The sequence below is a fragment of the Pelodiscus sinensis genome, chromosome 16 (assembly GCF_052426305.1).
Source record: "Pelodiscus sinensis isolate ZL-2025 chromosome 16, ASM5242630v1, whole genome shotgun sequence".
Lineage (NCBI taxonomy): Eukaryota > Metazoa > Chordata > Testudines > Trionychidae > Pelodiscus > Pelodiscus sinensis.
In genome coordinates this window covers 5,104,261-5,128,951 of record NC_143067.1, presented here as the reverse complement: position 1 = coordinate 5,128,951, position 24,691 = coordinate 5,104,261, and the positions used below count along the sequence as shown (strand labels likewise).

The 24,691-nt window shown below is 46.4% G+C and overlaps 2 protein-coding genes across 7 annotated transcripts in view; one reads left to right on the top strand and one right to left on the bottom strand.

The window, feature by feature from the left end:
* FAM114A2 (family with sequence similarity 114 member A2) overlaps positions 1–10,279 on the bottom strand; it is a 20,863-nt gene extending 10,584 nt beyond the window's left edge. The window contains exons 1-7 of one of the 3 annotated variants that reach the window (XM_089769449.1): positions 10,142–10,279; positions 6,093–6,310; positions 4,478–4,577; positions 2,891–2,986; positions 2,433–2,545; positions 996–1,130; positions 633–791 (exon numbers count right to left, since the gene is read on the bottom strand). In XM_089769449.1, coding sequence (XP_089625575.1) covers positions 633–791; positions 996–1,130; positions 2,433–2,545; positions 2,891–2,986; positions 4,478–4,577; positions 6,093–6,296 — 807 coding nt within the window. In that variant the 5' untranslated portion in view covers positions 6,297–6,310; positions 10,142–10,279. Of the gene's footprint in view, positions 1–632; positions 792–995; positions 1,131–2,432; positions 2,546–2,890; positions 2,987–4,477; positions 4,578–6,092; positions 6,311–7,935; positions 8,064–10,007 lie in introns of those variants that run through there. The other 2 variants (XM_075900590.2, XM_089769450.1) reach the window with 2 other exon arrangements.
* Positions 10,120–24,691, top strand: MFAP3 (microfibril associated protein 3). 4 transcript variants are annotated; one of them, XM_075900592.2, is made up of 4 exons: positions 10,174–10,258; positions 12,415–12,579; positions 18,332–18,803; positions 20,624–24,691. In XM_075900592.2, the coding sequence occupies exons 3-4, from the start codon at positions 18,512–18,514 to the stop codon at positions 21,367–21,369; spliced, it is 1,038 nt and encodes a 345-aa protein (XP_075756707.1). In that variant the 5' UTR covers positions 10,174–10,258; positions 12,415–12,579; positions 18,332–18,511; the 3' UTR covers positions 21,370–24,691. The 4 variants fall into 4 exon arrangements, with proteins under 4 accessions (XP_075756706.1, XP_075756707.1, XP_014436643.1 ...); XM_075900591.2 differs by lacking the exon at positions 12,415–12,579 and having other exon boundaries at positions 10,120–10,258; XM_014581157.4 differs by lacking the exons at positions 10,174–10,258; positions 12,415–12,579 and adding an exon at positions 10,458–10,726.

Sequence of the window (24,691 nt, the reverse complement as noted above, 5' to 3'; positions counted from 1 at the left end):
CTTGAAATTTGGCCAGGGTCAGGAGTATTCAGAGTGTAACCCTGGCCCCACCCCCTGTGAAAATCCACCCCAATTTGGACAATTATAAGCCTTTGGCTGTTACTGCAGTTTGTAAATGCTCACTGGAGACTTCTTGGATATTAGCAGCTCAGTTCTAGCTGAAGATTATGTCTCCCGAAGCATGATGTAGCCCCACGGCTAAGCAGGACTTGCCTTGCAATTGCAAGGCTGGGCTGGACCTGGGCATGTGTACTGAAAGGAGGAAGCCTCTCTCCTCTGTGCTCTCGGTGTAAGGGGAGACAGAGCAGTTTGGAGAAAGGAATTTGAAGGGTGCTGAAAATGGTACTGGCTGGGCAAGCCCATTGAGCCTAGGAGATGGGGGGAGAGGGAGAGGAGATGGATCTGAGGAGTTAATTACATCTACGCATGCAATCAGACAATATCATAATGTGTACCCACACAAGGGGGACAAGTTAGGTTGCACCGGCAACCTTAATTCTGGCATGTCCTAAGGTTTGAAAGCTTGACATTGCAACCATAAGAATGTTGTTTCAACAGGTTTTAGTGCCCAGATATCATCTCTTTCCTCCTCAGCTGCACACAAGAAATAGAAAACTGCTCAAAGCCATTACCTTTGAATCACTCTCTCTGGAAAGCATCTCCAAAGCTTCCAGATGTGAAAGACCCTGAAACTCATCAAAGAGTAACCCATAATGGGCTTTCTTCTCAGTAGCCATGGTAACCTCGGTAGCTGTCCGCTGCTCTTCTTTCTCCTTTGCCTCTCGCAGGACCTGAAAAGGAAAAGCAGAGGCGTCAAACCAGCACACAGAGAATAACCGAGCCTGGATTAGGCAGACAAAGGCCCCAGAGAACAATGTAGGAAGCATTCACTTGATGCTCCTACTGAAGGTTTCTTGGAAGAAAAGCAGAGGGAAGAAAAAAAATGAGAGAAACTGATGAGAGTCGCCCTATAGGGGTTTGAGAGGAACAAATACCTGTGATAGTGTGGAATTCCTGCTCATGAAACCCTTTGTTTTCTTGAATCCAGGGTCCCCTTCAGCTATCACATCCATTGTCTTCTTCCCAATGAATTCCAAGGCATCCAAACCTCCACTAATAACACTCTTCCCCTAGAGAGCAGATTTGCAAATCGAGAGAATGCAGGTAAAGAAAACTTTATTTGTCTAGCTACTGTTGGTTAATTTTATGGTTTCAACAGGATTTATACCAGAGGAAGACATATGGGCCAAGTGCTTGTGTTTCAAGCCCATACCGGACGCCACCATCCCCAGTAAGTATGTACAGGAAAGAACATGAGAAATAAGAAAAAACACGAACACACAATGTCTTAATGGGAATGCTCAGCCGGTGCATATGACAACCCCCTCAACACATACACTAGGGCTGTTCAAATGGTTAACTGATTAAATGCTAGCACTTAACATTTAGCTTAGGGCCTGTTAACCATTTAGCTTAGGGCCTGTTGCCTGGCCCACCACCTGGCCCTGCTGCAGTATTGGGTCCCACCACCTGGCTCACCAACCCCTCCACAGCCGAGGTTGCTCCCATGTGGCACAGCTGGAGTTCACCAGCAAAGGCTATTTAAACCAGTTAGCATACCGGTAAGCTTTGTACTGACTGGTATGATTACCAGTTTACCATTTCACAACCTTAACATTCACACCATCCTGCATTTATAAAATGCACACATTAAAATTCGCCTCTCACTTCCTTCCGCCAGAAGAAGCTAGACTATGATCGTTTATCCATTTTTAAAGTATATTGTTAGATGGTTACTGAAAACAAAGAAAAGGAAGCGGGTTTGCATTTTGCTCTGTAGGTATGGAAGCTTCTCTTCCAGATCTATGGACTAGTCGCCAGGAAAGCTCTGCTTCCCACACTCAGGAGTTTTAAATTTGCATGTAAAGAGTCCCACTGGAGCTAGCTTTTGTAGTCAGTAGGATGAGCTGACCAGTCAAGTAATTTGAACCAATCCCACAGAGTCGTATGAAAAGAAGGACAGGAGCCATGCTGAGAAACGCCACTAAAATTAGTGGAGTAACTTCAGGAATGAAGCTCCCCTTGAATTTCGCCTGTTATTCTGCAGGGAACCAGAAGAGACAGCAGAGCAGCAGGGTGACACATGCGATGCTGCCGTAGGCGGCTTTGTTCGGAGTCATCGCAGCATCAAAATTTAATAAAAGTTGAGACCGCTTCCAGATCACTGCTCGGCTGTAAGTGCTAGAGAAAACAAGGATTCGCCATTGCGCAGAAGGGTGTTTGCAAACATCTGTAATTTCAGATCGGAAGGCCAAGATCACCTCTTCAGATTTTTGTGAAGAAAAGCCAGGGAAAATAAAGAGTGGGCTCAAGGCGTGTTGATACAAGAAAAATAAATTATTTTAACCCTGCCTCTGCACCCGCCCACTCACTGTGCTTTGAACAGCTGTAGAGAGAGTGGATAAAACTCCAAAAGCTCCACTGATGGGCGAGGAACTGCCGTCATCGACTGTGGCTGAACTGCTTGCTTCAGAACTCTGGCTCCCTGAATTGGAGAGAGAGAAAAGGGGGGGGGGGGGCGGGGGGTATTTTTTTTTCAAAGCAACAACAACAAAAGTTCTGACTATAAACAGCTATCGTCAGTTTCAGGCAGGCAAAAGCACAAATCTCCGACAAAGGAGGGGGCTGCCTCATGTGAGTCAAAGAGTGAAGATCACTCTAAGACTCTGCTGAGCTAAGAGACGTATGCCCTGAAACATTCTTTTACTAAGCAGATGTCCGTCTCACTGCGCCCAGAGCAGATCTGGGGAGTGTGAGATGGTGCTCTGTTTATACCAGGCTTGGAGAAACGCAAACATTACATTTCTTATTTTCAATAATAGCAACTGACCTCCTGCCACAACTCTGCCCTCTGATGTGATTTCACTAGGGCTGGGGATCCCAAGGGACGTCTCTGCTTTTTCGAGGACATTCGAAATGCCGTGTCCTAGGGAAAACAATGCTATTACTGCGGACCTAAGACAGAACTGCATTCACTTGTGCCAGCGAGCAAGATGTGATTGAATCAGAAGGAAGATTAACCACAGGGGCTGGACCCGGGGGGAGACAGTGCTAGCAGCCCCAACCACACACACACAAAACGCGTTAGCCAGGCCATACTAAAAGCCATCGCGGTCTGGCGTGCTTACAGACCAGCGTGAAGAATTCATGCCACATTGCAGCTTCCTGGTATTTTCTGGGAAAGTATCAGAAATTTGTCCCACCTTTTAATACCTCAGCTGATCACAGTTTGCACCAGCGTGTTAAAGGCCAGAAAGTTATTCTGTTGTACATGTCTCCCTAGCATAGGCGCCAACTCCCCCTCTAACCAGGGAGTATCGGACCCCTCTTTCATCTCAAGCCCTGCTTTCATTCCACCCCTTTGCCCCCCCCCCAAGTCCTGTCCCTGCTCCTCCCTCCCTCCCAGCATGATCCTACTTCTTCCTGTCCCCTCCCACTCCTTCTCCCCCAAGTGCACCCCATCCCCACTCCTCCCCTGCACTCCTGAAGCTTCCAGAATGCCGCAAACCAGTTGTTCATGGTGTTCTGGAAGCACTGGGAGGGCAGGGGAGGAGTTGGTCAGTGGGCCGATCAACGGGAAAGAGGTGCAGGGGGAAAGGAAGCAGAGGGGGAGCTTAGCTGCCAGTGGGATGTTAAAAAGCAGTTAGGAAGCGAATCGAGTAGTCGATGGAATTTCCATCGACTACTCGATTGATCAATAAGGGGGTTCACTGCGCCTCTGCTTTTTCAATGTAGTAAGAACCCGGAGGCTCTTACTACATTGAAAAAGCAGAGGTGCAGCATCTGGGACCTGGCACAAGGTGGGACAGCTGAGTCTGGGCTCATGCCATTTCCCCCGCTGCGTCTTTGGCTTTTAAACCAGCTCCTCCCTCCCCACTTGCTGCCTCTGATACAACATCCTCTGGCAAGGAATTCCACAAATTGATATAGAGGCAAGCAAGGGGGGAAGCAACTAGTCAAGTAGTGACACAACTATCGGATAAACCTAGGATTATTGGGTAGTCAATTAGTCACTTACATCCCTATTCTGCACTCACTAATTTACCCCCCATCGGTGCTCCAACCCTAAAGCACCCATGGAGTCGGCGCCTATGCTCCCTACCCCTTTTGGTTCCCGCCCTCCCCCGATATTTTGAACAGAGTGTTTGACTTTCGTCAACTCTCACTTCTAAATTTGAAATCTCTGTTCTTTAGAGACAAGCCAGACAGCATGAGCTGGAGACATTTGTGAAACTTTAAGTCTGTAGAAAGAGTTAACATAAGAACGGCCATACCGGGTCAGCCCAAAGGTCCATCTAGCCCAGTATCCTGTCCACCGACAGTGGCCAATTCCTAGTGCTCCAGAGGGAATGAACAGAACAGGGAATCATCAAATGATACAATTATATCCAACTGGCCAAATGCCAGCACCCCTTACCTACGGTAGCTACTGTGGCAGAGGCCGTGGAAAGAAACGTCTTCCCCCAGCTCCCCCAGTATCTCCATCCTGTCTGATACGCGCCAGTGGAGTCAGAGCCCTTCAATTAGAGAAACAAAGATGAAAGATGGCAAAGTGACTGATTGTGCTCTGAACTGCAGCTCTTGTGAGCCTCTTCTTTAACAGCAGCCATAACCACACTGAACGTCAGCCAACATGGACACACAAAGCATCTCTCTCTAGGACAACCTCCTGGATCTTTATGTATCATGTAATTATGCAGGGTTAAACTCACCCTCCTGCAAGAAGACCATAACAAGTAAACGCAGCAATTGCAACACTATCAGACCCGTGGTCTATCTTATTCAGAATCCTGTCTCAGACAGTGACCAGTATTAGATGTTTCAGAGGAAAGTGCAAAATCCTTTCCAATGAATGGTTCTTCCTAAACACTAGGTGGAGCATTAATTCAGATTTGGGAGGGCAGGAATTTGGACACTACTGTACTAGTGTTAAAAAGGGAGAAAGAAAGAGGGAGAGCAGGAAGCATTAATGCTGGTACCCTGTTATCTTCCTCTTCTGCAGACCACCCTCTCTCAGAAAGTATGTGCAATACCCACATTTAATAGCGAGCTATCCAACGTGTATCTGTCCTTACAGTACATAAGAATGGCCATACTGGGTCAGACCAAAGCTCCATCTAGCCCAGTATCTGGTCACTCGACAGTGGCCAATGCCAGATGCCCCAGAGGGAGTGAACAGAACAGATAATCATCAAGTGATCCCTCTCCCGTCGCTCATTCCCAGCTTCTGACAGAGGCTAGGGACACCATTCCTACCCATTCTGGCTAATAAGTATCGATGGTCCTAACCTCCATGAATTTATCTAATTCTTTTTTGAACCCTGTTAAAGTCCTGGTCTTCAGCACATCCTCTGGCAAGGAGTTCCACAGGTTGACTGTGCACTGCGTGAAGAAAAACTGCCTTTTGTTTGTTTTAAACTTCACTCTACTTTAAGGAAAAAAGAAATGGGATTGCAAAATACGAGGGGGTTAAGGAATGGAAGCAGGAAGGAAGGCAGGAAAAAGGAAATTGATCTCTGAACTTTTAAAACCGTGGTGCCCAACATGCTAGCTACTAACCACATGTGGTTATTTGGCCAGCTGAGTGTGTCTAGTTTGTTATAGCAGTAGCTCCTGCTCACGGCTATAAAAAAACTCATTCCCCAAGCTACGCCGTACCTTTCTAGTACAGTCAGTGTTCTAATTTCGTGTTTCCACCCTCATCTAAGCCCCTATGGGAAGAAGCCTGTTCTTAGCTAGCCTATCTCTGGAGTTCTACTATAATGCCATGGGGTGTATATATGGGGAGAAGCCAGGGTACATTCAGAGACCCAACTGCCAAGTTTCATGCAAAACCAATTCAACCGAATGCTATTTAAAACCATGCATGTTCAGCATCGCTCAGTCTGACACGGTATTCTACCACTACGCTAGCTACGAACTAATGGGAAAGCACTTCAATCATTGTTTCCAACACAGCCAGGATTCTGCTGTGTTCAAAGTTTGGGCAATTTGCCAATCTGCATGTTCAAAGCACCAGTACAGAGACATACTTTGTGGACGTGATCCCCCGGCTCTTCTGCAGGAAGAGGCTCGCTGGAGGGTTTGGCTTCAGGTCTTTTCCGAGTCAAAGTCACAGGTTCACCCTCTTCCCTACGGCTGCTCTCCACGGATCCAGCTCCTTCCACGCTCTGTCCATTCTCATCACTCTGGGAGGCACCTGCTTTCGGACTTTCCCTGCCATCTTTGTCAGACATCGCTAGAACATCTCCTAGAAAGTCAAGTGATTCCAAGAATAACAATCCCCCCCATGGATATTTTTGATATTCCTTTAAAATGCTACAGTCCTCTCCTGCCTGACTCAGTGAGAAGGAGTTGTTATTCTCTTCCTCTCTACAGATATATGCTCCCAATCACTTTCCATATGTCAATGAATTTTTTGGGAAACAAGGTGGGTGAGGGAATATCTTTTATTAGACCTGCTTCTGTTAGCGGACGGGACAAGCTTTTAAGCTACGCCAAGCACTTCTTCTGGCCTGGAGAAGGAAGCAGAATTCCCTCAGTCAGTCTGAGCTATACATGACTGACAGGAAACTGGACGACAGGACTTTAAACTTCCAAATGCAATAGCTCACTATCTAACAGCGACACCCTCCCAATAGGAAAGGAACCGGGCAATATCGCTAAGTGCTGCACACAAGTACAAAGGGTGTGTGGATAGTCTATGGCTTGTCTCACTAATGCAGACAGCTTTGGTGGCCTGTTTTCAAAACGCATTTGCCAAATGTGAAAGAATAGCACGAGTCAAACTTGGGCAGTTGAATAAGTTGCAGCATGTTCATTGGAGTGTTGTGCATTTATGGCAAAGCTTTTTAAAAGTGTACAAACAAACTGGGGGTTCAAAGCCATGGCAACCATAACTGACAATTTGCATTTGAAGACCCAGGTTGCCATGCAAATTCAACTGCTTGTTAAGGACCACTGCTTGGAAGTGAGATCTCCCCCCCCCCCATCGCTGCCCCCCCCAGAAGTTTCCCTAGCGCCCCCCCATCTCTGCCCCCCCAGGAGTTTCCCTAGCGCCCTCCCATCTCTGCCCCCCAGGAGTTTCCCTAGCACCCTCCCATCTCTGCCCCCCCAGGAGTTTCCCTAGCACCCCCCATATCTGCCCCCCAGGAGTTTCCCTAGCGCCCCACCATCTCTGCCCCCCCAAGAGCTTCCCTAGCAGCCCCACCATCTCTGCCCCCCCAAGAGCTTCCCTAGCGCCCCACCATCTCTGCCCCCCCAAGAGCTTCCCTAGCAGCCCCCCATCTCTGCCCCCAGGAGTTTCCCTAGCGCTCCCCCATCTCTACCCCCCCAGGAGCGCCATACATGGTCCAAACAGTCACAATTTCCTTAACTCCAAGTCAGTTTAGAATCAAAAGTTAGATATCAATACACCACCAGACACTGTAATGAACCTTATTATACAAAGATGCCAACTTATGGCTGCTGTGGGAATCAGACTTTAAATAGCTGACTCTGGTGTACTAAAATATCTCCAATAAACCAGGAAATTAACATTGCATTTTACATTTATCTATAAGTCCCCAAAAGGCTGCTGGTGATGCAATCAGATCAATCTGTAAAGCACTGGTCATCTTTCTCTGAGTAAAAACCAAGAGATAAATCACTAACTCTGTCTATTTAACATGAAATTCCCACAATCCTTGGTACATGTGCCTTGTTTCCCCCTTTGTCTCATCCCCCACCTACATGTCCCTGAGACATTTTTATGCCCCTGATATTTTACAAACACACATACAGCCTCAAGCCCTTAACTCATGGGATTTAGACCCATGTTCTCCATCACGCACAGGTTATAAAACACCTGACTAGTGCAGTGAGGCTCCAACTCACTCTCAAGACTCAAAGTTCATGTTCTCAGTCATCTGCCCTGCCCAGGTGAAGGTGCATGACCCCAAAGTGACTAGTGGAGAGATCATGAACTAGTTCAAGAGATCATATTCACTAGTGTTAGCTATCTAGATATCTACCCCTCCAAGCCCTCCCTCACACCCCCTGCTCTGGCTCTGCTATCCCCTCCTTCAAAGCCCTCCCCGGGCATCTGTCCTGACCCCTTTCTACTGTCTTCCCTAGCACCTCGACCTCTGTTCCCCCAGGATCTTCCCTTGCTCCCCCAGTATTGTTCCCTGGAAGTTGTGCGCTTGAGTGGCCACTAGGGAGAGATTAAAATGCCACCCAATTGATTAGCAGAGCACCTGTAGCCAGGTCTTGTGTTCCAAATGATGGAGCACATACGAATTTATTCCACACATGGATGGAAACGATTAGAGGAAACACTGACCCTCCCCCCCCACAGTTCCCATTCCTCCAGGATCTCCCCTATCATCTCCACCAGGGCCCCCCAGGATCATACCTAGCCGCCTTCCCTGTGTCTGCCCTCCCTTGCACCCCCCATCGCTGCCTCCCCCAGGAGTTTCCCTAGCAGCCCCCCATCGCTGCCCCCCCAGGAGTTTCCCTAGCAGCCCCCCATCTCTGCCCCCCCCAGGAGTTTCCCTAGCGCCCCCCCCATCTCTGTCCCCCCAGGAGCTTCCCTAGCGCCCCTCCATCTCTGCCCCCCAAGAGTTTCCCTAGCGCTCCCCCATCTCTGCCCCCCCAGGAGCTTCCCTAGCGCTCCCCCTTCTCTGTCCCCCCAGGAGCTTCCCTAGCGCCCCCCATCTCTGCCCCCCCAGGAGTTTCCCTAGCGCTCCCCCATCTCTGCCCCCCCAGGAGCTTCCCTAGCGCCCCCCCATCTCTGCCCCCCCAGGAGCTTCCCTAGCGCCCCCCCATCTCTGCCCCCCCAGGAGTTTCCCTAGCGCCCCCCCATCTCTGCCCCCCCAGGAGTTTCCCTAGCGCCCCCCCATCTCTGCCCCCCCAGGAGTTTCCCTAGCGCCCCCCCATCTCTGCCCCCCCAGGAGCTTCCCTAGCGCCCCCCCATCTTTGCCCCCCCAGGAGCTTCCCTAGCGCCCCCCATCTTTGCCCCCCCAGGAGTTTCCCTAGCGCCCCCCCATCTCTGCCCCCCCAGGAGTTTCCCTAGCGCTCCCCCTTCTCTGTCCCCCCAGGAGTTTCCCTAGCGCTCCCCCTTCTCTGCCCCCCCAGGAGTTTCCCTAGCGCTCCCCCATCTCTGCCCCCCCAGGAGCTTCCCTAGCGCCCCCCCATCTTTGCCCCCCCAGGAGCTTCCCTAGCGCCCCCCCATCTTTGCCCCCCCAGGAGTTTCCCTAGCGCCCCCCCATCTCTGCCCCCCCAGGAGTTTCCCTAGCGCTCCCCCTTCTCTGTCCCCCCAGGAGTTTCCCTAGCGCTCCCCCTTCTCTGCCCCCCCAGGAGTTTCCCTAGCGCTCCCCCATCTCTGCCCCCCCAGGAGTTTCCCTAGCGCTCCCCCATCTCTGCCCCCCCAGGAGTTTCCCTGGCGCTCCCCCTTCTTTGCCCCCCCAGGAGTTTCCCTGGCGCCCCCCATCTTTGCCCCCCCAGGAGCTTCCCTGGCGCCCCCCCATCTCTGCCCCCCCAGGAGTTTCCCTAGCGCCCCCCATCTCTGCCCCCCCAGGAGTTTCCCTGGCGCCCCCCCATCTCTGCCCCCCCAGGAGTTTCCCTGGCGCCCCCCCATCTCTGCCCCCCCAGGAGCTTCCCTAGCGCCCCCCCATCTCTGCCCCCCCAGGAGTTTCCCTGGCGCCCCCCCATCTCTGCCCCCCAGGACTTTCCCTAGCGCCCCCCCATCTCTGCCCCCCCAGGAGTTTCCCTGGCGCCCCCCCATCTCTGCCCCCCCAGGAGTTTCCCTAGCGCCCCCCCATCTCTGTCCCCCCAGGAGCTTCCCTAGCAGCCCCCCCATCTCTGCCCCCCCAGGAGTTTCCCTAGCGCCCCCCCATCTCTGCCCCCCCAGGAGTTTCCCTGGCGCCCCCCCCCCCCCCAGGAGCGCCCGTCGCCCCGCCCCTCACCTGCGGGCGGCCCCGCCACGTCTCAGCCGGGCCCCCCCACGCCCGCCAGTGACACACTCCGCTGGAGGACCCGCGCCATAGAGACGAGGGCGCACACAGGAGCCCTCCCGCTGACCCCGGAAGCGCTCGCTGACCCGGAAGCCGCCGCGCCCTGCCTCAGAAGCACTTCCGGGTTGGCGGCGGCGGGCAGGGAAGGCGCGTTGGGGTGCGAGCGACCCGGGGCTGCGGCCGGACCCGCCTCCCGCCGAGGGGTATGTTGCCGCGCCGTGACGGCGCCGCGTGTCGCCCTGGTGACGCCGCAGAGCGGCGGCGTGATGTCAGAGGGGCGGCTGCGGCGCCGCGGCTGGGCGCTCCCGCGGGGCTGCCGGCATGACGTCACGCCTCCAGTGACGTCACTGCCCTGACGCGGGGTCTGCTGTGACGTGGGGGTTGCCTTGGGGCAGGGGTTGAGCACAGACCGTGGGGGTGGGGCCTGAGCCCATCCCAGCCCCACCGGGCCCAAAGCCACTGAGCTTCATTGCAGGGGGGGCGGCTCCAGCCTGAGCCCTTCTGCCCGGGGCTGAACCCGAAGCCTGAGGCCCCGGCCCAGACCCAGCCGCGCTCAGTGCAGCCCGCGGAAGGGGTCGTGAGCCTCAGTTCGGGAACCGCCGCCCTCGAGGTCTGCGGCGGGCAGGCAGGAGTCGGTCGAGGGGCGCCCTCTGGCGGGGGCCCTGCAGGGGGTAGGTCTAGAATGGGGATCCCAGCCCGACCCGTTCCCCTCAGGCTCTGGATCCGGAGACTCCACGGTCCGCCATAAGGATGGCGCTTCAGCATCGTGGCGTCACAGCGGGCTGTAAATAGCCTGGCCGTGTCGTGTTCTGTGAGGGTACTTTGGGATGCCCTGGCCATGATGTTTTGATTTGAGGATTTTTTTTTTTCATTCTTATCATGTTTTAAAATGTCATTGTAGCCATTGACGTGCTTTTAAAACAGAGGGAAAGTTGTGGCAGCTACAACATTTGTTTTAAATTGTGATCATTTTTAAAAAATTGTGAAATATATATTTTATATAGTTGTGACGAGTGACATCGGTACCAAGTTAGCGTACAGTCTCTAGAGTGGTTTCTCTTACACCTGCAAGGGGAGAACTATAATGGTTAAGTTGTAGGCGTCATGCCTGTAAATGTATCTGTACAAACAGGCTCATGTCATCCTGTATAATAGGGAGGAATAGTTCAGTGGTTTGAGCATTGGCCTGCTAAGTCCAGTGTTGTGAGTTCAATCCCTTGAGGAGGCCATGTAGGGAACTGGGACAAATCTGTCAGGGATGGTACTTGGGCCTTTCATCTGGGTAGGGGACTGGATTCGATGACCTTTCAAGGTCCCTTCTAGTTCTATGAGATAGGTATATCTCAATATATTATCCCCATCAGGAGTGCTTCATGGGGATGTAAGGGTCTACCCGCATAAATCTGCATGTTGAACTGAAGTCTTAATCTTTGATTCAGGAAAGCAACTAAACTCATGCTTAAAGTTGAGCATAGCTGTAATTGTTTCCCTGTATTGAGATGAATTTAAGTATGTATTGAAGGGTTTTTCTGAAACAGGGCTTTACTACCGCAGGTCTAATTCAAAGCACATCGAAATCAGCAGGTCACTGATCAGCATTTTAGACTTCAAATTGTGCGTAATAATGCATCTGTGCTGCATTCATATGAGAAGTCACATTGATTTCAGTAGGACTACTCACATGAGTAGAATTAAACAAATTTATAAATATATGCAGGTCTGGGGCTTTAGAGTTTACTTAAAGTCTGTTTAAAATTCCATGTACTGCAGAGCTATGGGGTCCAACCAGCAAACTAGCCATACTCAACCAGCCAAATAGCCACATTGTTCAAGCCAACTAGCCACATGCAACTGGCCAAATAGCCACATGTGGCTGGTAACTAGCGGGTTGGACACCATGGCTATAGAGTCTAATATATTATCACATTTATCATGTGGGAAAAAATTCTATTGTCATACAGTAATTCCAACTTTATTTTTTTTCAAATGTGTATTATAATGAATTGACAGGCTACACAAAGATGAAAATATTCTTTCTGAATATATCTAGTCATGAAAAATAGTTTTATAATTTAAGTGAGGATGAATTATTTATTGTTGTAGATGATTCTAGAAGGTTCTTTGAAGATAGGAAAATTCAGAATTCAGGGCTACAGTCTGATACTTTTAATGCTGGTTGTTATGGAGTTCACATGTTTTAAAACTGATCCACACACCAATCATTTGCCAGAATCACCAATTAATAAGGACACTATAAGGCAGGGATGGGCAATAAGCGGTCCACAGAGTGGACCCATTTCGCCAGGATTAGCCCCTGGTGGGTCACCAGACTCTTTATTTACCTTTATTTTATTCACAGTTATGGCCGCTTGCACCTCCTGTTAGCCACAGATTGCCATCACGGACAATGGGAGCTGTGGCAAGTATCACAGACCGGGACATCGTTTCCCACGGCTCCTGTTGTCTGGGAACAATGATCCATGGCCAACGGGAGCTGCAAGCAGCCGTACCTGCAGATACGCAGGTAAATAAAGCATGCGGTGGCTCGACAGTGGCTAATCCTGGCGAACTGCATCCAGTCCGTGGGCCGCATGTTTGGGAAGTTTATCTTGGTTTTTTTATTCCATTTTATCTAAGCATATGAAATTGTTACATCCAATGATGTAGAGCTGTGTAACTTATTATATCTCCAGTCCCATTCTTATAGTGACTTATGCATGTATGTAACTAAGTTCTAAGAGTAGTCTCATTGACAATTAAAGCTAAACACATGTGACTTTCACAGGATGATAGCCAAAGCCTTGAGTCATAACTGTATGCATCCTCCTAAATATTTGTCCTTCCACAACTCTTTGTTATTAAGTGTGGCTCAGTAATAGTTAAAGATGTTGCGCTTCAGTTCAGGTTCAGACATAAACAATTCCACTTACTACTGTGCATGCTTTCTCTTGCCTTGGGTTTAATATATTCTTGAAGAATTTGGGGTGATTGCACTTTCCATGTTTTATCCTCTTTTTGATTATTTTATCAGCTTTAGCAGCTGTTTTTCATAAATGTGATGGTTGAATAATATGGATTTAGTAAATCATTCTCTTCCAGCAGTTGACAATAAAAGATCATTGTCTGCTTAACAATAATGGGCTTACAAAAAAGGAAATGTGACAAACAATTTATAATAAATCAGACTTTGAAGAATTTTATAGTGAAATTCAATGATCCATCACTCCTGATGTTTTATACATTATGCAGATTTGTTGCATGTATAGGGGTGAGCATATGCAATTACTAAAGATAATTATCTCACTCTTCTGAGGAAAAATATTGCTAGATATTTCCGGAGTTGAAATAATTGAGTTAGGTTCCTAACGTCAGTTTAGAAATAGAGTGGAAAAAGCTTGAAAATCTAATAACTTACACTTAATCATTCAAAATGGGGAAAAATATCACAAGAAAACCATTGAAGATACTGGAATTATTTCCACTGAATCTAAAACATCATTAGTCAGGAGATTACAGTGATTCAATATAATAAACTACTTTTTGTGTCTGATTTAGTAAGGAAGATAAAGATTTGTGTTCACTGCTGAGTTAACCTGAGTTATAACCTATGTGTTGTCCTTCACTCAAATCTCAGCCACATAAAACCACTAATCCAAGGGTGCTAGTGTTTGTAGCAAGGGTAAAGCTCAAGTTAGCACAACTCATCAGCTGCTGACACAACCTCTCTCTGCAGCTCCAATGTCATTTCAGAGTGACAGGTCTCACGCGAGCTAGGCTAACTTAAGAGGAGGTAACTCTGGAGTGAAGATATGGCCTAAATCTGTTATCTGAACATATCGTACAGATTGCAGAAATGCATTTTAATGTTGCATTAGGATTATCATTTCAGGCTTTGATCTGTCAGGTATTAGGGTGTCGACCTGCACATGCATCTGTATGGTTGGGACCTAAAACCCTCAGAATATAAGGAAATGTAGAACTTGGTAGTCATTTAGTATAATTGCAACATGTTCCCATTGCCCCTCACTCAGCAGTGAAACATTAATCACTCCACAGCTTCTGCTGTGTATTTCCAGTGTCATAGTCAAGCACTTAGTCAGTTTTGTAATGAAACATAGAAATAGCAGCTCCAAAACCAAAACCACACATAAGGAGTTCAAATTGTATTTGCATTTGTGTTTATTTTGTGATTCTATAGTCACATAATATGCACTGAAAACTTAATGGGAATATTTTATACTATTCTTGTTCCATCATACACCTAGAATCATAGAGCTGGTAGAGACCTCAGGAGGTCATCATGTCCACCCCCTGCCTAAGGCAGGACCAATCCCAACTAAATCAACCCAGTCAGGGCCCTGTCAAGCCGAGTCTTAAAAACCTCTAGGGATGGAGATTCCACCACCTCCCTAGGTAACTCATCCCAGTGCTTCACCACCCTCCTAGTGAAATAGTTTTTCCTAATATCCAACCTAGACCTCTCCAACTGTAACTTGAGACCATTGCTCCTTGTTCTGTCATCCTTCACCACTGTGACAAGCCTTTCTCCATCTTCTTTGGAACCTCCCTTCAGGAAGTTGAAGGCTGCTATCAAATCCCCCTTCACTCTTCTCTTCTGCAGATTAAACAAACCCAACTCCCTCAGTCTCTCCTCATAGGTCATGCGCTCCAGCCCCCTAATCATTTTGGTCGCCCTCTGCTGGACCCTCTCCAATGCATCCACATCCTTTCTATAGTGGGGGGCCCAGAACTGGACACAATACTCCAAATGTGGCTTCACCAGAGCCGAATAAAGGAGAATAATCACTTCTTTGGATCTGCTGGCAGTGTTCCTCCTAATGCACCCTACTATGCCATTTGCCTTCTTGGCTACAAGGGCACACTGTTGACTCATGTCCAGCTTCTCATCTTCTGTAATCCCCAGGTCCTTTTCTGCAGAACTGCTACTTAGCCATTTGGTCCCCAGCCTGTAACAATGCTTGAGATTCTTCCATCCCAAGTGCAGGACTCTACACTTGTCCTTGTTGAACCTCATCAGATTTATTTTGGCCCAGTCCTCTAATCTGTCTAGGTCACTCTGGACCCTACCCCTGCCCTCCAGTGTATCTACCTCTCCCCCTAGCTTAGTGTCATCTGCAAACTTGGTGAGGGTGCAGTCCATCCCCTCATCCTGTTCTCTACATTTGTTCTTCATTTCTTATCCTATACTTTTCTTTCTGGGCTTCAGTCATACAGAAGTTTATTCAGCACATGTTTAACTTCGTACACTGAGGCTATGTCTATACAGGCAGCTTCTTGTGCAAGAACAGTTGTTCTTGCGCAAAAACTTGCCGGCTGTCTACACTGCACGAGCGTGTAGGGTTTCTTCTGGAAGAGTTATTCCTCTCCCCACGAGGAATAAGCCCTCTTGCACAAGAGCTCTTCCACAAGAGGGCAGTGTAGACAGGCAACATGAATTTCTTGCGCAAGAAGCCCCTATGGTTAAAATGGCCATCAGAGCTTTCTTGTGCAAGAAAGTGTCTACACTAAATTAATGCAGATTGCCTATCTCCTAGAACTGGAAGGGACCTTGAAAGGTCATCAAGTCCAGTCCCCTGCCTTCACAGCAGGACCAAGTACCACCCCTGACAAATTTTTGCCCCAAATCCCTAAATGGCCTCTGCAAGGATTGAACTCACAACCCTGGGTTTAGCAGACCAATGCACAAACCACTGAGTTATCCCTCCCTCCATATACTCCCCCTGTATACTGCCATGGATACTCTTGCGCAAAAGCACATGGCAGTGTGGGCACACTCTTGTGGAAGATTTTTTGCACAAGAACTCTTCCACAAAAGAGATCTTGCTCAAGAAGCTGCCAGTGTAGACGCAGCCTGGGAGTAATCCTGTTGAAGTCATTGGGGTTGCTCACAAGGTCCTGTCCTATCTCTATTTAAGTAAATTTCAAAATTGTCACTGACATTAGTGATGCAGAATCTGGCCTACAGTGTGTAAAGATAAACACATGTAAGTTAGTGCAAGACCAGGGCCCTAGTTACTATTTCTCTGGAAGGAGGGCATAGCACGCATAGAGTGTGGCTATTTTTTAATTATACCTATGTAGAAAACAAATGGAAATCTTTTGTTCCTAACTCAACATGTGGGTTGGTGCGGCTTTGGTTTTCTGCCATGGATCCCAGTGGATCTAATGTGATCCTGCTTGATGGACCCTGTGAAACCTCCTCACAGCCCCCGTCCCCTCCCAGGGGACCCTCAATTTCCTTGTTGAGAACTGCTGTGTTAAAGTCTTATAAACAGTGTTATTTAGTAATGTTGGGATAATGAGAGAAATGTATCAAGTGCCTGCTACATTATTTATAAAAATATATATTTGTGAATCACTTAATCCTTTGTGCTGTCCTAGTTATGAAGGACAACTCTATTGGCATTTGTTATTGGTAGAAGATCAGATGATAAAGATAAAGTCTGAAGTCAGATATTCAACAGAGTGAAGTAAGATATTCGTCCTAGGGATGATAGCGTATACCTGGGCTCATTGGTTAATTCTAACAGTTACACGCACCCCTGCCTGTATCAGAGTTAGCAGGGGAGAGTGGGAGCCAGTGCCTGAGAGGAGCTGGCTTTTAAGCTTGTTCCTCGTGTGTGCCAGCTCCCACGGAGCTTCCCCCTCACTCTCTCGCCTGCTGTCTCCCACAGAGGCAGCAGCGTGGGGAGGCTGGCAGGATCCGGCTCCCCATGAGCATTGGCTCCCATTGAGCTGCCTGTCCTCCCGCCCCCATGCTGCTGCCTCTGATAGAGAGGCAGAAGTGCCCGGGGTGGGGGCAGCAGACGGGAGCTGGTACACGTGGGGAGCCAGCTCCCATGGAACCACCTGCCCCCCTTGCTGCTGCCTCACTACAAGAACCGGCTCCTGCCTGCCCCCTTGTGTGTAAATGTGTAACCACTAAAAAATCCAGCGGTTACACATTTACACAAGAAGCGGGTTGTGCCCATGAAAGCATCTATGTTTTTTGTTAGTCTCTAAGGTGCTGCAGAACTATTTGTGGTTTTTTAAAAAATTTCAGTTACAGATTAACACAGCTACCCCTCTGAGACACAAACATTCGTTTAACATCCCTAATTTGTCTTAGTTTGTGCTCTTCCCTTCAGAAATTTGTTTTCATTGCCGTGGAACAGTCTGGAAGGAAGTATGAGTCCAAGAAGCACGTACTCGATCATGTCAGGTTTCATGAAAATTATATACAAATGTGAACCTTCCTCATGCCAACTCATTCTTCAAGTTCAGTGTATTTACTGAAATGTTTTGCCTCTTGGTTGTAGGGAAAATAACTGATATATACCAGAAGCATTGCTATTGGTTTCTTATTCTAATGCCATCCATTATTTTGCACACATCTTCATTTTAAAAATTGTGGGTCTTGTCCTTAGTCAAAATACCCCCTGACATTAGTAAGAGATGCAGAGCAGAATTTGGCACTCATGGCTTTTAAAGCACTTCAGAAATGAAAAACATACTGTAAGTGCTGAATAGTAGTAGTGGTTAGCAGTATTTTCAGCAACAGATTTCAGTAAAAATGTGGAGTCTGATAATGTGGCAGCAAGAAAAGTTGTCATGAGGAAGACTATCTGGACATTAAGGACCAGATTTCAGAAGTGCTCTTCCATTTTGTGCCTACAAATAATTGCAGATACAGTTTGAGGGTTTGTTTTATAGTACTTAGGGAGCTAACTACCAATTGTACCTGAAAATCAGGTAATTAGTTGCCTGAGTGCTGTAAAATGCACCCACAGTTATCTGTAGCTACAGAGCAAGAGGCTGAGTGGATACTTTTGGAAAATCAGGATGTGAAATTACTATTTTTAAAAAAATTACATTTTCATCCTTCCTTTTCCCCTGTTGTGAAAACTGTTTTTCTTTGTCTGCCATATTCCCAATCCACATTTTGGTCCCAGTGGGAGCTACACATTTCCAGTAGGTTGACTATTTTGGCCCTTTTCTTACATTCTTTTTGCCCATGTCTCGCCTTGCTGAGATGTGTTGTTTTGGATGGGAGGACAAGCATACATCTAAACTTTGTGACGGGAGTAGTGATCATGCTAAAACCTTCTTGCCCTTACCCCGCTGGCATGCCCTGAGCTCATCTCTGATGTCAAACCTCTCAGCTAACGGTTTAAATTAATTTAGTCTGAAATCTGTTTACTGGAAATGAGATTTGAAAACCACATAAGCTTGGTATTATAACAAACCTAATTCTCTCTTCTTCTTTTTTTTTCTAGTTGGATTTTCCATTTCTGCTGTTGACGTCAATGATCTTGATTCCGATATTTCCAAGAAAAACTTGATCTTTGAACAAATCAAGACCCTCACTGATCTCAGTTTAATGCAAATACCTGGATACTACGCATCCTGTTCCTTACTCCATGTTTAAATGAAAAAAACATTTTCTCTAGTCTTCCATGAAGCTCAGTTGTTGCCTGTTAACTTTGATTATTACTGCTGTTCTGCCTGCTGCTTTTGCACTGGAAAATGTAGCTTCTAACAGGACAATTACACCTGGGTCAAGATCCGTTTCTCCAAATGCTTCACTTCATCCAGTCTTCCGAGTCATGGCAAATTCTCCAGCACATCATGATATCATAGCAAAGGAAGGGAGCAGTGTGTTAATTGAATGTAAACTGAACCTCAGCCGGTATGAATTTATCCTTTGGTACAATTCAAAAGCACAGCTGCTCAAGCAAAGAGATGAAGGTAAGCTCTGCTGCTGTCTTAGGCAGTGTCTGAACACCTCACCACTTTTCACATATTTTTCTTCATAACTCTCATGAGATGTTTATCCCTATTTTACACATGGGGACCTGAGCAAAGAGGCAAAGTGATTTGCCCAAGGTCACCCAGGAAATCTGCAGCAGAGCAGGGAATTGAATCTACATCCCAGGCTAACTAGGAAAAACTATTTTCCTAGGAGGGTGGTGAAGTATTGGAATGGGTTACCTAGTGAAGGGGTGGAATCTCCATCCCTAGAGGTTTTTAAGTTTGGGCATGACAAAGCCCTGGCTGGGATGATTTAGTTGGGATTGGTCCTGCTTTGGACAGGGAGCTGGACTTGATAACCTCCTGAGGTCTCTTCCAGCCCTAGGATTCTATTATTCTAATGCCTTAACCGCTGGCCCATTCTTTCTGCTGTGCTGCATAATTTCATACAGCTGACCTGTTTTGCTTCATAGGTACATAATAAATATCGTATCAGCTACATAACTGATTTTTCATTTTTGTCTTGCTCTTTACATGTTAGGGGCATGAATTAAAAAATAACTTCTCTCAAATTGTGACCTTTTCTAGCTGGCAAACAGTAATCTTTCTTTTTGGCCTTTCTAAAGGAGAGGTGATTTGATTACATTTATTTCCTGGTTTAGGTACCAGCAACTTCATGGAAATCAACAGGAAGTTTACCGCCTTGAATATTTTAAATAGAGAGGCGGGATAAAATATTTTAAATAAATAAATACATTAATTAATTACAACTTTTACCTGCTCAGGGAATGGTTTTACAAATTAACCATCGCTACAGAGGAAGATGCACTTTCTTAGCCATTAAGTGTTTAATTTTTTTAAATAATACTCTTTACAGAATCTGGAGAACATTATTCAATAGAGAACAAGTTTTAAGTTAGGTCAAATTGTAAACTGAGCTACCTGACAGTATCCTGTTAATGCGGTGCATATTAATTTGGGGTATTATCCAGCTTATGTGCAACTAAAATAATCTTTGGATGTCATCTGGAAATTAATTGAAAGCAGAGTATATGAAGAGAATGAATTATGAAAGCAAATGTTTCTTCCCTAATATAGTAAATGTAGAAAATAGCCTATGAAGCCAGCATTCTTCTTATTATTTGTTTGTTTGTTTTACAAGAGTTCTGTCACTCAGTAGAAGAGGCACAGTTGTGTAGTGCTTAAAGCAAAAGACTCTGTCTCCAGGGATATCCTGGGTTTTAATGCCAGCTGAATCACTTAGATGTGTCTACTCTACACACTCCACCTGGACTGTGATTCGGGTTTCGAGTCCAACCCCCTCTCCCGTCCAGATGCGATTCAGTCTGACTCTGGTCAGCAAGCTGTCAGGTGCTACAACCTTGCTGGAGATGTGGGGAGGGGAGAGGAATCAGAGCCAAGTATAAGTGCCACTGTGACTTAGATTCCAGGCCTGTCATTTTGCAGTGTGAATGCAGATCAAGTCAGAAGGTCTGTGCAGTGTGGTATGGAGACGTTAGTATGTCTTGAGACACGGGTCAGTAGTCGTTAATCCAGGATTATAATGCAGTGTGAACGCTCAAGCCTGGGCTTGGAAACAGAGTCCCGTGACTCTTTCCATGGGTCACTTAACTTTTGTCTTAGTCAACCCGCATGGAAAATTGGACCTTGTAGTTATATAGAGCAGCAAACAAACACAGCACTGTACAGTGGGTAAAAAGTGCTGAACTTATCCTGGGATCCATGCCCCAAGGAACTAGCTGTTTAAAGACACAGCCTATGTTTCATTACTGTACTTGTTTCTGTTGGATCTTTAGGTGGAAGATGGTTGATCACTGACCATATCCTTAACATTACCGATGTAAGGTTTGGTGACCGTGGACGGTACACCTGTGCAGCCACTAATCATAATGGCACCTCCTACTACACAGTCACCCTGAGGGTTATCTTCACATCGGGGGATATGAGCATCTACTACATGATTGTGTGTCTGGTTGCTTTTACGATCATCCTCATTTTAAACATAACCCGTCTGTGTATGATGAGTAGTCACCTCCGCAAGACAGAGAAGGCCATCAATGAGTTCTTCAGGACAGAAGGGGCTGAGAAGCTTCAGAAGGCCTTTGAGATCGCCAAGCGCATCCCTATCATCACCTCTGCCAAAACCTTGGAGCTGGCCAAAGTCACCCAGTTTAAAACCATGGAATTTGCTCGATACATTGAAGAACTTGCTAGAAGCATTCCCCTCCCACCTCTAATCCTTAACTGTAGGGCATTCATGGAGGAGATCTTTGAAGCAGTGCGAGTTGATGATCCAGATGAAGTTGGCGAGGAAACCAAACAGACCCAAGCTCTTACTACCCAAGATGCAATCTACCCCATCAATCCAGAGCTCAAGCGCAGTAATTCACCAGCAGGAGACTCGGATGATGGCTCTGTGAATGAGCAGGGTCAAGAAATAGCAGTCCAAGTATCAGTCCACCTTCAGTCAGAAATACAAAGCATTGGCACTGTTTCCCATGACAGCTGCAATTCTGTACCTTCCGAAGAAGAGGTTTGCTGAATCCTGCTAGGTGGAATTATTGCAGCTGCATCTGATTTCTGTAGGCCATCAAGAGAAAAGGAACTAGGCCCTCGAGCGATAATCAAATGTGCACAAGAAATAATGCTTTTTTTCCAGAATATGAGGTGTCAAAACTATTCTCTGTGATCAGTGTATTTCCTCATTTGTGTTTTTCGGTGTTGATCTGCAGATTTAAAGCCTGCTTAGATGAGGCCATTTGGAATACTCTTTTGCAATAGTTTTGTTAAGCAAACATACTCAACTGGAAACATTTCACAAAGGGGATGATTCACACTCAACTTCTTGGTTGCCTCAGTTACTGTTTCAGAGGTGGCTAAATTAAGCTAAACACCTGCCATAGAATTCTTTCCTTTGTGAACTGTTTCTTCATATACACTCAGAAATCTAAATTATTTCTTATTCAAGTGTGCTTGCATTATTATGATGATGACGATTTGAGACGTGCGCTTTTTGAATTGCTTCTTGATGTGTGCAGCCCATCAGACCTGTAGGCTTTGTCTGCTTTGTGTATTTTGCTCTGTGTTGCCCTCAAAACATACTTTAGTTAGAGTAAGGAATAGTGCCAGACCGTGCATCTAGATTACGTTAATTCCCAGCATTTCAAAGCAGTTTATGGACTAATCAGAGCTCTCAAATTTTGCAGAAACTTACCAAAATGCTGTTGTAAAATATGGAAAATTACATCTTGATTTTGACGTAATCAACACCATAGTTAAATGACCGATATTGCCAGTTGCCTTACCCTGTTTGGTTTACATGGCTAGACAGGAAAGCAGCACAGCTGGTCTTATTTGTTCCTGGACTTGATTGACTTTACTCACTGCAGAAAATCCAAACAATTATTTTACATTGCCATTAGCAAGAGATGACTAGTTGGTAGTTGTTTCTCCTAAAATAAATCTACAGGTCAAATGTCTCAGGCCATTGTTTCTAAACAATATTAACAAGAAAAGAGATGGGGGCTTCAGGCCAGATTCTCAGCTGTGGCTAGTGTGCAGCAAGGGAAGGAAGCCACAAAGGAACTAGTTATGGCTCCCAGGTTGTGCTGTTTGCCAGAGATTACTGGAATGCGGTAATTCTCTGGCCATGCCTCCTTCCATTTCCAGCAAGACCCATGGTGAGAGCTGCAAGGAGGTATAGTACGAGAGCTGACTGTACTTGCCCTGCGCTAGTTAGGGACTCTCCCATGCGAGAAGATGCCTCAGTGGAAGAGACCCAGTTCTAGGAACTGGAATATAGAAGAGACTCTGACCCCTACTTTCACTCTTTGGTGCTGATCTTTTCCTTTTTTTGTTTGTTTTCTATTTTACATTTATAGCGTATCACTTAAATAGTATTTTATTTCGAGGTGAGATTTAAATCTATGTAAGGCTTGTAAGCACTCCACAAATTAATTTCTTACACCTGCTGGAAGCATAGTGCCACAGAATAGTAACAGCTTGGCCACAACAGCACTGTTTAGCTTCCCGCATCTCTTTCTTTGCTTCCTCATTTTGAAAGGTGACTTGAACAAGTGGTTTCTGGAAGGAACATTTAAGATTCTTAAGAGGTTTTAAGGTTATGTTTACAGGAGTGGAAGTGGATGACACACGGGCATAGAAGAGCCATTCTACAAAGCAGGGTCATCTACGGTAAGACGTCCTTGTATCAAATAGAGTGACTGAATCATATTTATGTGACAGTATTAGGCAACTAGAAGCTGAAACATTTTTAAGTTCTTTGCTTAGTAGCTTTAGAAGCCAATCACAAGCAGTGCAGGTCTAGCAGACCTTGTCTTGGCTGAGAGGCCTTTGTTTATTGGGACCATAGGAGTTTCTGACTGGATCAGCCCGGTCATCCATCTGCTCCAGTCTCCTGTTTCTGACACTGGGCTGTGCTTCAGAAGAATAGGTCCTGCAATAGGTATTTCTAGAATAAGCTGCACTTAGTGATAGATTCTTCCTCACCCTTCTATAACTAGAGGTTGGTTTATGCCCCTCTTCGTTTTACAGGTTTATATTCCTTCCTCAGCCCTTTATTTATTTTTTAACAGTCCTGGTTGTAACTCTGGTTGTTCCTGTTATTCAGCTAAATGGCCAATCCTTTGGAATCCTGCGAAGCTGCTGGCCTCTGGCTAAGTCTGCATCCTGGGGGAGACAATTTCCTTGGGTCGAGTTTGAATGTCATAGCTCAAAGATGTTCAGGCCGGAAGGAATGGCCGTGTGATCTTTCTTTAAGCATCCCCCAAGCCATAGGTTTCCACATCACCCTGCCTGTCTTTCAGAGAAGCTAGATGTGCCCTTCTGTCAAACTGTCACCCTCCAGACGGTGGCAGCATCCTTGCTGTTTTTGTCCCCGTGTTGTAAATGCAGTTTGGAGACACAACCGTAAAATCAGGGCTCCTTTTAAATACTTCCAAACCAGCAGATGTGCAATAATGATTGACAGATGTCTCCTCAAAAATGGCAGCTTGCATGCAACAAAATGACACAAGCCATGTGAGATCAATGTAAGAGAACAGCTCCCTCGTTAACCGAATCTGTTCTTTCATTTGTACAGTTCATGTAGGTAACACAGTGTTCTTGCTGAATCACGTCTGTGTGTGTCTGTTTCATTTGGTGTCTGAGTAGCAGAGAGAAAGGACTTGTTCCACAAGGCCAGAAAATGCAGAAATGATGACCAAAAAAAAATACAAAATGAAGTGGTCAATTTGTAATAGTGACAAGTCATTTCACTTCTGGAAGGAGGCTGCTTTGTAGTTTTTTCTGTACATAAGTAGCATTTATGACATGCATGTCCCACGCTTATTTCCACTGAACTTAATCAGAGCAGGGTTGGAACCCTAATATGATATTCATGAGTGCTGTGACACTGGAAGCAGGATAACACTGATGTGTAGAACCCATAATTTCCAAATAACAACCCCCTGACATGGTAGTTTCCAAACAGGCTGGTGACTTATTGCAAACATGGGGAGTATCTGCTGTTGCTTGAAAAAAAAATTTTTTATACATCTAATGTTTATTTTGAAGATTACTCAAACAAGTTGGAGGAGGGGGGGAGTGTTAAACTCCTTGTAAACCATACAGGTTTTTTCATGTCTTAAACTAACATCTCTGACAATCACAAGGCTGTTTTATCTTCCTAACCTCATTTTTTTGTACTGTAAATTGTACTTGTTAGGCAAGATCGTATCTAAAAGTAACGTCCTGGTTATTTGTATTCTATTGTAATGTGACTGTGTTATGTAACAACATATGGTTCACACTTTCATAAAATTACTTGGTAGATTGGCAGAATAAATTTAGCAAAATTTTATGCA

Bases quoted from the DNA above. Each gene is read 5' to 3' on its own strand.
- MFAP3 (XM_075900591.2), top strand. From the start codon at position 18,512: ATGAAGCTCAGTTGTTGCCTGTTAACTTTGATTATTACTGCTGTTCTG. The intron at 18,804-20,623 runs GTAAGCTCTGCT...TTGGATCTTTAG, and splicing joins GCTCAAGCAAAGAGATGAAG to GTGGAAGATGGTTGATCACT.